Genomic DNA, 12,072 nt, shown 5'->3' with positions numbered 1-12,072 from the left:
GGATAGTTAGTAACACTGTTGTTTAGTAAGTCTCCAAGTTGGAGTAGGATTTATTTTCTTTTTGTTTTATTTTGTGGGAGAGCACAACCTTGTATAAATTGTGGAAAGTGACAATAAACGGCAGTACTATTTTATCCTGACTGTTGCATTTGAAGTTTATTGTGAAGAGCCTGGCCATCCTGCCACAGCGGCTATGACCGCTTCCACTCTTTTGGGAAGGCTTTCCACAAGATTTTGTAATGTTTCTGTGGCAATTGTTGCCCATTCATCCAATAGAGCTTTTGGGAGTTCAGGCACTGATGTTGTTAGAGAAGGACCGACTCTCTGTTCCCGTTCATCCCAAAAGGTGATCAATGTGGTTGAGGTCAGGGCTCCGTGCGGGCCAATCAAGTTCTTCCACCCCAAACTCATATAACCATGTCTTTATGGACAGTCATGGAATAGCAAAGGGCCTTCCCCTAACTGTTCCCACACAGTTGGAAGCATAACATTGTCCAAAATGTCTTGGTATGCTAAAGCATTAAGATTTCCCTTCACTGGAAGTAAGGGGCCTAATCCAACACATTAAAAACAACCCCATGCCATTATACCTCCTCCACCAAACTTTACAGTTGGCACAATGCACTCTGGCAACGTTCTACTGGCATCCACCAAACCCAGACTTGCCCATCAGACTGCCAAACAGAGAAGCTTGATTTGTCACTCCACAGAACATGTTTCCACTGTTCCAGAGGTTTTTACGCCTATCGATCCCATGCTTGGCATTGTACTTGGGTAATGTGAGGCTTGCATGTAGCTGCTCGGCCATTGAAACCCATTCCATGAAGCTCCCGCTGCACTCTTCAGCTATGGAATCAGCAGAGCGTTGGCGAGTTGTACGCACAATGCATCTCAGCACTCTGACCTTATGTGGTCGCTTACAGTTGACCGTAGAATATTTAGTACAGATGAAATTTTATGAACTGAATTATTGCAAAGGGGGCATCCTGTCACAGTACCACGCTTGAATTCACGGAGCTCTTCAGTACGACTAATTTTTCTCACAAATGGCTAGGTGCTTGATTTTATACACGTGGCAATGGGTCTGATTTAAACACCAAATTCAATAATAACCCTTTTAAGGAGAGAGACTATTGTACTGACCAAAACAAAAGCTAGAATTTTAGCTATATATGCAACAAAAATGTATTGTAAATTTTATATAAATAAATAATGATTATTTGTGTTTTTTTATTATTATATACAAACACACACACCTTGCAAGCTTAAGAACAATTCACAGGCACATGAAATAGCTTCTCTGTTCATTAAACAGACCAAGGAATGCAACAAAGTAGCAGTATAGAGTAGGACTTGCTCCATAGCAGTATCTCCATAACTGTAGGCTTATGATTAAGAGCGGTCATGGCTCAAAACATATAAAGTGTATACTATGCTTGCATCTGCCTCTGCATGAGCTAGGAGATATTCGGTGCTTCTTGTAGATTATCTTAAATTTGTGTGAAACATAGACCCAATAACGCACTTTACTTTTACAAAAGTACTTGAATAGTGTATTGGTGTATTATGGTCTGTAATCATTCAATTTCACTTAAAGGACAACGGTAATGACATTTCCCCTTCTTGTTTGTTTTTTTGCTGAAGTTTATTACATTAACCACATTTAATGATACACAATTATTTTTTTTTTTTTTAAATGATAACGGATTTCTGTACAACATTTAACTTTTTGTATCTTGCTGAGCAGCCATCTTGGATCACAATCTACTGTTGTCTGACCAACTGCTGCAAAACCTAACTTCCCTGCTGCTGTGATAGCTCTATGCGAACCTGCAGCAGGAGACAAGGCTGCAAGATAACAGTGTGACCCAACGTGGCTGCTTAGCTGGATGAAGTAAACTGTTCAAAAAAACAAACAAACAATATACATACTGTTAAAAAATATCATTACGTTTTAATAAATGAAAAACTTTTAAAAAATTAGTAGTGAAAATATAATAACAGTTGTCCTTTAAACTAGGAAATTTCATTCACAATGAAAAAGGTGGTAAGGTTACAGGTTAAATGTTGCATAGGATAGGCATCATATAGTAGCACTACCATAAGAAACAAAAAAATTTTACAAAATATAAAGTGCACAGAATATACTAGAAGTGCTAGGTACACTTTTTCATGTATTTTGTACACATATATTTTTTGCAATTTACTTCTTTTCTTTGGACTTGTTGCTGTGAAAATTGGCAGTAGGTATTGTGCTACATCTATCATTTTGGCAGGTCGAAAAACCATCAATTAAATTTTTAATTTACTTTCTCTGAGAAAACAGGATGCTTTATATCCTTTGGGACAAAATAAGCCGCATGGGTATGATGGTATTTTTTAATTTGACAGGTTCACAGATCATTTTTGGATCCTGTGTCTCGATGCTCCACTTAGGAGGTATGGCAGTTAAACCAAATATGCTTCTATACAAAAGCACGGTTATGCCTCCCCACCAATCTGATTTTCATTTAAAAGTTTAATGTACACTACAATTATTTACACAAGAAATACACACATAGAACTACATTGCATTCAAAAGTGTTTTAAAAGTACACTTTCACCTATTTTAAGAAAACTAATTTACTAAGGCCTAGCACAGCAACACCAAGTGCCTATGCCAAAATTAATGAACTGCTGTGATAAGAGGCCTGTAAACGGATATACATTTTCACGTACTAATCTGTAATTATTTTAGTTATTCCGCTGCAATTATTATTATTATTATGGCATTTATATAGTGCCATCAAATTCCGCAGTGCTTTACAATGGGTGGACGGACAGACATAGTTATAACCAGACAAGTTGGACACACACAGGAATAGAGGGGTTGAGGGCCCTGCTCAATGAGCTTACATGCTAGAGGGAGTGGGGTAAAATGACACAAAAAGGTAAGGATAGTATTAGACTAGTGACAGTTGCAGAAGAGGAATCAGTCAGGAGCTATTAACAGTTTAAATGATACGCTTTTATGAAGAAGTGGGTTTTTAATGATTTTTTGAAGGAGTGGAGACTGGGTGAGCATCTAACGGAGGAGGGAAGCGAGTTCCACAGGAACGGTGCAGCCCTCGAGAAATTATGAAACAGATGATAACCATAGGAGCAGTATTCACAGATACACTGTATTTCTATGAAGCACATGGATTCTTGTTATTTGCACTATGAAAAAAATGGCAGTTTCACTTACAGTAAAATTTTATTTTTAAAGAACTTGGGGAAATGGGAAAACGAGATGTATTTTTTTTTTAAAAAATTGCCTTAAAAAAAAATTGCACATAAGTCCAAAAAGGAAACCGTTCAATATATATTCATATGCTTTGCCGTGAATTAAGAAATCACATATATTCTGGTAATTAGAAAGTAGTCATCTGCATCTCAAAGTGATAAATTTTATACCCTGATATTACATAGATCCAAGATGGTCAAAAACACAAACAAAAGCACACACATATGTAGATTTTTTGACACGAAAACTATTTGATACAGGATAATATAAACATTGCCAAGTAGTAAATGCAGCCATGATTTTTTATGTTTTCTTACAAAGTAGAAGAGTTAATGCAAATAAATATCGCAATATGTGTTTGATTACTACAAAAGATTTTAGAAATGCCAAATTTATTTTTGGTACTTACGCTACAGCTGTCAGGTGGAACAAGGAGCTGAGTAATCTCACCACCGTGCACACAGAAGATATGTTTCATCTCACCAGAAAAAATGTCCCACATAATGACAGAGAAGTCCACACCACCTGATATCAGGATGCGTTGATCGTAGCGGGTCGATACTTGGTGGGGGTATAACAAACATGTCACTTTGTTTCGATGTCCACGCAGAGTCCTGTGTGGTGGCCAACCTAGAATATAAGATGTGCACTATTTACCAAGTCTTTATTTGGTTTTCAGCATATTGCTATCATATATGTAGTCCAAACTGATATTCAAAGAAAAATGCCAAACACTTTAACCCCTTAAGGACCAAACTTCTGGAATAAAAAGGAATCATGACATGTCACACACGCCATGTGTCCTTAAGGGGTTAAACACTACAGTGCACTGTAGTAGTTATATTTCCAGTAGCGCCTTGGCTCTCCTTCACTGTAAGTAGTCACTGTAAACAATATTACCAAAACAGTGCATTATTACTGGAAATGGTAAATCTGTAAATAAGCAAAGAACAACATTTATTTATTTATACAATATTTTACCAGGAAAGATACATTGAGATTTCTCTCGTTTTCAAGTATGTCCTGGGTCCACAAAACATTGCATTGTTACATTAGGGTACAATAAAATACAAAAACAGATGGGTATAGATATACAGTATATAGGAGGGGTGGGGGGAAAGAACTCACATGGTAATAGTAAAAAACTCTTACTTTAACCCGGAGGAGGAAGCCCAGAAAGGCGGGCGAAACGCGTCACACAGATGTCATCGGAAAGGCAGACACGGAAGTTGTCACGTGAGCGGGATATTCGGAACCCGGTAGTGATCGTGACTATGGAGGTTTTTTTTTCATTGTATACATGTTTTTATGTGGGTAGCTTCACCAGCTAAGACCCACCACTTACTAAGTAAGAATTTTTAACCACTTTTTTACTATTAAACATTGAAGATACTATTCAATTAGGGGTCTTTTGCCTTTCTATCCTGTATCACACATAATCTTTTTGGCTTTATAGTATCCAGCATACAGCCTTCATCTACCCATTGTGGGATTTTCCCTCTCAAGTGGAGTCTTGAAAACCCAGAGCCAGGGGTGATAGGGCTCTGTGGTCCATGTGAGTGCTTTCCCCCCACCCATCCTATATACTGTATATCTATACCATCTGCACTATATTGTTCTTTGCTTATTTACAGATTTACCATCTCCAGTAATAGCGCACTGTTTTGGTAATATGGTCTATTTCTGTGTATACTTCTCTGTGTCACTGGGTTAGAGTGCAGCTGTATTGATCAATAGCATATTTTCCTAGTGCTTACTCGTTATTGGATAGTGAACAGTTTGTTAAGGGTTTGACTTCTTACCTGGGGTCTGCCGGGCACCTCTTCCTGCGTCTCTGCGAACACCGAAAAGCCAGAAATCCCTAAGCAGAAATAGCTGTTCATTTTCCTGAGCCAAGTCCTGCAGTTCAGGAAATCGCTCATTGTTGAGAGATCAGCTGACTCAGGAGAGCCAACAGAAGCTCCTGCTTAGGGACTGTGAGAGGTGCCTAGCAAGTTCCATGTAAGAAGTGAAACCGCTCAGAAACAGTTAGACTACAATGGGGAAGAAGGTACTTGGAATGCACCTTGAAACTAAATTTTTAGCCATGAAATATACAGAAAACTTTGCACAACTGAGATTTAGTTTCATATCCTACAGGGATATGTACGTGTAATGAGTCTCTCTCAAATCTAACAAATAATCCCAACAGTTTAAATAGTGCTAAAAGTGTATGTGACAAGAAACAGCAGCAGCAGCTTAACAAAAACAATTACATCTAAGAAACTACAAATAAAAGCAATGCAAAAGTATCATATAAAACTGCAATGTGCAGTATAGTGCCATACACTAAGTCATATATTTAATGAAACAATATAATTACTAAAATTGTATACAATTTTTATGCAATAATAAAGTACAAACAGTTGAGGAATAATAAATACCGTATATACTCGAGTATAAGTCGAGTTTTTCAGCACATTTTTTGTGCTGAAAAACCCCAACTCGGCTTATACTCGAGTCAATTGTCTGTATTATGGCAATTTACATTGCCATAATACAGACTGGGGGCTGTGGGGGCTGCACTCATACATACACACTGCATTCATACACACACAGTGCATTCATTATATCCACACACTGTAAATAAATATTCAATTAATATCATTATTTTAGGATCTAATTTTATTTAGAAATTTACCAGTAGCTGCTGCATTTCCCACCCTAGTCTTATACTCGAGTCAATACGTTTTCCCAGTTTTTTGGGGTAAAATAAGGGGCCTCGGCTTATATTCGGGTCGGCTTATACTCGAGTATCTACGGTACATTGGTAAAACGTGCATATTTTGAATGTATAGTGTGCATCAGAGTGCATTGTGAAATCTTATTAGTACAGCCTTAATATATGATTAAATAAGGAAAAAGTTAGAATTCAACTTGTGTTTACCAAAAGACATCACTATTTTGTTAAGGCATAAGCCGATCACATTAGGGGAAAAGAAATGTGTGGCAAATCTAGCCACTTCTGAACTATATGTATTGTAGGTTGTCCATAGGCTGAATGTATAATGTAGATCTTTACCTGTAATAATGCTATGTTGCAGCCGTTCGCATACTGGCCCCCGTACCCTGCCAGCACACAAAGCATTCGTTGACGGAACATGGCTATTCCGGCCGTTCACCGTACGAATGCGGGCTCCCCAGGTAGACCACACACTCACCAGCCGTGTGGCACCAAGTAATCGATTGCAACAATGTTGCAATCGGTAATCAAGGGCTCTCCTAGGTGGCCGCCGATCGGCTACCGACCATGCGGCGGTCGGCCATCTTGGATCCTTTGTCTCTGCAGCGGTGTTCGGTCGTCGAGAGCTTGGAACCGAAATCGGCTACTCAATGATCCGAACACCGCTGGACTTCCAGAGCGTTCGGGAGTGCCGCGTTTAGTATGTTGTGTTCCCCATAAATGTCCGGTACTGTTGGGCCTAACTCAATGTTTGAATGGATTTTGTGCGGCGTTCGGTTGGTTTAGCTGGGATCGGAGCGGTATTCTCACTAAATGTGCCCGCCGACCCCAGCTATCTACCGAACGGTCCCTCGTCTAAAAGCGAGTAAAAATGTATAAAATATAGATTTCTGTATAAATTGTCGGTTTTGCGCCACGAGGGGATAATCCACTTAATCGTCCATTTTAGTGGGAGTATCCCTCTCGTGCCGCAATGCCTGTTGGGATAATTACAATGCCTGATGGGAGAAATCCCCTGTAATAACTGTAAGGAAACCCCTTGCACGGGGAACTGCATAAATACAGAAGTCTGTGAATAAAGCGAGTTAGTTGACTCCCAAACTGTATTTCGTCCGGTTATTGGGAGGATGGGGAATATTGCCGTGCTTTCTGTCTTGACTGTGGATTTCCTGAAGATACCAACGGATATCGTGGACTAATATACTGCGTTCCGTTACAAAATGTATAAACTTTTGGGGAGCAAGACCACTTTTTAGAGCAGGATACTATAGTAAAAGGTTCTAAAAGTGGGGAAATCACCATGGAAACCAGTGGAACTGGCTGGGACAATTGTGACCTCTTCCTTTTACAGCACTATTTTTTAAATGCACAACACTTCAATAAGTCTCAACCAATGCTTAATTCATCCTCTCCTCTTTGTGCTTTCTCTATACCAACTGTCAGGAGCAAAGGACAGAGTTTATAACGATGACTGACAGAGAACCAAAATGAATGTGCACCCCCCATCCCCCCAACAAGATAGATAGAAAATGCAAATCGTAACCGACTAAAAAACACAGAAAATAAAGAGCATTAGATAAAGGTCAGTTGCAAAATACTGAAATCCACCATTTAGTGGTTTTGATAAAGGTAAAGTTCTCAATATCGACCCAAGATCCACTAACTAAATGTTTTTTGGCATCTAAAGATCAATAGATAATTTGGGAGTAAAAAGTAATTATTGCTGCATAATGAATGTATTTCATTTCTAGACAAATGAGTTCTTTTACAAAAGTGACATTTGTCAAAAAATCCATATTTTAGGCCAAAATTCCTAAAAATATTAGCTGGCTGGTGAGATATTGTTTCAGTTCTCCTATTTTGAAGTTGAATGTGTAATTCCCTAATCAATGCTCCACAAGTCATGGTTTGGTGAAAAAGAAACCAAAATTGTTGCTAATTCAGACATGCGGGGAATCTACTGAAGACAATTGAAGAATACATGGTGTGTTGTAAATTTTCACTGAAATACATCACAGTATTTGTCTTACCTCTCCTCAGCATATGTTCCCCTTGCAATAGTTGGACAATTGCTGTCTGTGTGGCTGGCACAATAATTATACTGCCATCTTCTCGGCCACAAACAAGACGTCCATGGGATGGGATATATACACTTGCAGTCACCTTAAGTGGCTCATTACTGTTTGGTATCTGACTGAGTTGGTCAATAATCCCAGCCGGACGAAGGGAGAGCTTGTCAAAAGCCTCTTGCAAAGAAGTGGTGGTAGTGATTTTAAGTCCTGAAAAATAAACATATTTCATGCAATAAAAGCCAATGCACAAAGGCATACTTGCTCATTTAAATGATCAAAATATTAAATATACAGCTAAATATTATGCTACAAGACTTACTAAAGCGGCATAGGTTAAATATTATTAGTTTAAACAAACTAATGTATATCTATGTCACAGGCCAGTGATGTAACATGGGAAACAGCAGCCACTGCTTCAAAAGAGCACTCACGTATCCGTTTATTCCCAATATCCAAAAAAGTAGTCAATTCTCACAGAGAAGCAATTTCTGGGGTGGTAGGTGGTAAGAGCAAGCTTTGTCTTGTTGACTCTGCTTGCAAGGAGGAATCTCCTTACATATGTTGCTAGAGCGCTGTGTGAGCTGACCAAATGTCAGAATTGACATTAACTCTGTTACAGGCTGTTTAAGTCTTTTGTGCTGGGGGAAGAGGAGGGAGCAATAAGCCCAGATAAAAAGTTCAAAAAATTCAGTAGGTGCAGCGTTTCAAGCCTAAACACTTCATGTACAGACTCCTACTACCATAACCACTTGTATAACCAGAAGTGGTCACAGTGGTTGGAGTAACCCTTTGAGTAATAATTCTCATAGAGAATGAATGTTTTACTCTGAATGGCTCTCAACTAGCTAACAACAAAATGAAAACTGATTGAGAATAGAAGAGGAAAGGACACACCAGCACTGAATAGCTGCTAGTATGAAGAAACACAGAGTCCTATTAAATGACATTCTAAGCAAAATAACTACAGTGTGTGCACCTTTAATTACTACCTATTATTTGGAGATCTCATTGTGGGAGTTTTGTAAGAAGCTGGATCTTTGGATTTACTAAGTTTTCCTTATAATCAGCATTTCTACTTAACTCACAAAGAAACACAAATCGAAATAATGTGAAGATATTTAAGCAATCATATTCCACAACAATACAAAAAGAAGAGACTTCAATGGGGTAACTGGGGGTAAAGAGAGAGTTCCCAAATCTCAGTCCCTATACCCTAGTGAAAAACCGCTCTACTAATATGTGGCGACAAATTGCCAGTCCTAGAGCATAAAACGAACTTGTACAAAATAATAAATCTTTATTGGTCCCTCTTAAGGGTTAACAACTCATAATGAAAAAAGGTGTATGTACAGTAAAGTGCAAATTAAAAATATGTTTACAGAAATAAAGACCTACTGATATTCTGCTAGCTATGAAAGCATCACACCAGATCGACTAGATTCTTCATGAATAGTTACAGTATTTTTATAAACTGCTGCCGGTAACTCTTATGCAACAGTGTATCAGTAGCTGATATTGCTTAGGTGTGAATCTAGGGCAGAAAACGTAACCACTGTGATAGATGACTCCAAAAAACTGTATCCCACGCTCAATAATATAGCAATACTGCCCAAGTATGTGCAGATAAGAGCGGGTAAATACGGAGTTGTTAACCCTTAAGAGGGACCAATAAAGATTTATTATTTTGTACAAGTTCGTTTTATGCTCTAGGACTGGCAATTTGTCGCCACATATTAGTGAAGCGTTTTTTCAATAGGGTATAGGGACTGACATTTGGGAACTCTCTCTTAACCCCAGTTACCCCATTGCAGTCTCTTCTTTTTGTATTGTTACTTTTGGGTTATGCCCTAATACCCCTCAACCTACTCAACTCTAGTGCAGGGTTCTTTCTCCCTTCACTATTGGTTGTGCTTTCTTTGATATTCCACAATAAATTTGCTTATTTTGTAAACGTCTAGTTCATACAATCTAAAATTCAAGCAAACATTGACTTTCTAAAATGATTGTGAAATACAATGGACAAAGAACAATGAAAAGGTCTTGCATTCAACATGTACCTCCTTGGTTCTCTTCCAGGTCTAGATCATCTGGAATACTCCAGATACAGACTCTGCCAGAAGAATCCCCTTGAATCAAAAGTTTATGGAAAGATACTCTGCGTCCATAGAAAAATCTTGTTACTGGGGGACAGATAAGCAGCTGGAAAATAGATTGAAAACATAATTATAAGATGTAAGAATGAATAGAAATCTTCCAAGTCATCGTCATCCAAAGTCTTAACACTCACACCCCATGCACTGATAAGGCTAAATAGGATCAATGGCTGTACACTATACCACATCAGCTACGCTACAGTAAACAAAAAATTATCTAGGATACATCGCATATGCAGTTTTAACTTGTTGGCAATGCTGAACAGACTACCCATGAGCTTAAGATGTGTGCTGCGGAGGATGTGTTCAAATGAAACACATCCATTGCTCTTTACATGGATTACGAATTCAAGATGGCAACAATAAAAAGTAAGGATGTTTAAAAAGGCAGAATGTGGCAATGATTTCAAGTGACTACATCCCTGTAATTTGTGAAACAAAGAACCTGTCCTACTAAAATCACCGCACAAGCAGGTAGCACCAGTAAAGCAGATAGCATTTTAATAATAAACCTATTTAGGTAATTTCTATAAAAAGACCATGACCCCTGCTGAGACCGTGAATTTAAAAGTGGTAAGGCAGGAAACAATATATTCACTATCTTGTCTTGCTAAAACTGTTAAAGGAACATTATAGTCACCCAGACCACTTCATCTCTAAGTGGTCTGGGTGCAGAGGTCAATGTTTGCATTGCAGAGTTAAATCCACCTGTAGCGGGTGTCCTCCTGATAGCCACTACAGGTGCTTCCTCCTCCAGACCGATTAAAATCCAGTCTCGGAATCAAATGCTGCTACCAGCATTTAACTTGAAGGCAGCGGTGTTTGGCCACTCATGCATACCTCAAATCCATTGCTTCTCTATGTGAAGCAATGAATTGGACATCATCACAAAGATGTTAGCAGGCATGCTAATGTTTTCATAACTGGATTGGGCAGCTGCAGCAGAGGAGTCCCAGAGCTGGAAACGAGGTGAGCAGTCTTTATTAAACTTTGTATTTTTAAACACAAAGGGGTTGGACAGAAGGGAACCTATAGCCAAGAAATAACAATTGTTATTTTCAGAACTATAGGTTCCCTTTAAATAACTAGCTACTCCAGCGATTATCTTAAAATACATTCACTGGTAAAAATAAAATAAAAAAAGAGAGGAGTTATTATTGCAAGGGAAGCCTAGATTATATAGAAAAAAACTTTTAAAGGAACACCACAGCGTTAGAAAAAAACCAAAAACTGTATTCTATAGCCATAAAAAAAGTCCCCTTCCTATTGCTTACTTTTTAAAAATTTGCATTGCAAATTTTACTTAGGTTTTTGCAGGGCCAAAGCTTCCTCAGCATCATGGAGGTGGCATGGCCAATGTCCAATTTAATAATCCTCATAGAAAATCACAGAATCAATGCTTTCCTATGAGTAAGGCTTCTACGGCACGTGAACCAGGTAAACATTGCAGTATTAAAAAAACTAATATTTTACATTGAAGAGTTAACTACACCCACACCCCTTCATTGAGATGAAGTAATCTGAGTAACTATAGTGTCTCTTTAAGGAATACTGCAAGCACCATAACTATTACAGTCCACTCTAGTGGCTATAGTGCCAAGAGTGATGTGGCATCATCTCATGGTAAGATGTCAAATGCTACTAGAATGTATTGACCGTTTACCTCGGTCCAGTCAGGCTCCCACGGTAGCATCACCAGTATCTAGTCTTCTTCTGCAGGAGAACCAAAACTTTCTCTATAGAGTAAAGCAGAACCAAACTGAACTTTGCTTACTGTGGTGATGGAGCTTTGAGTGTTCCTTTAAAGGGCAACCTTTACACCTAAGATTTTTTTACCAATACATTAGATTTAACAAATAT

The 12,072-nt window shown here is 38.4% G+C and overlaps 1 protein-coding gene across 4 annotated transcripts in view; it reads right to left on the bottom strand.

The window, feature by feature from the left end:
- Positions 1–12,072, bottom strand: part of WDR7 (WD repeat domain 7) — a 344,145-nt gene that overhangs the window by 276,660 nt on the left and 55,413 nt on the right. For all 4 annotated transcript variants that reach the window (XM_063453929.1, XM_063453930.1, XM_063453931.1 and 1 more), the window contains 3 exons: positions 10,117–10,258; positions 8,018–8,266; positions 3,675–3,895 (listed from right to left, as the gene is read on the bottom strand). In XM_063453929.1, the coding sequence (XP_063309999.1) occupies positions 3,675–3,895; positions 8,018–8,266; positions 10,117–10,258 (612 nt within the window). The remainder of the gene's footprint in view (positions 1–3,674; positions 3,896–8,017; positions 8,267–10,116; positions 10,259–12,072) is intronic.

This window comes from Pelobates fuscus, chromosome 5 (assembly GCF_036172605.1).
Source record: "Pelobates fuscus isolate aPelFus1 chromosome 5, aPelFus1.pri, whole genome shotgun sequence".
NCBI lineage: Eukaryota > Metazoa > Chordata > Amphibia > Anura > Pelobatidae > Pelobates > Pelobates fuscus.
The sequence above is the reverse complement of the archived record's forward strand: the minus strand, read 5'-3'. Positions and strand labels throughout refer to the sequence as shown.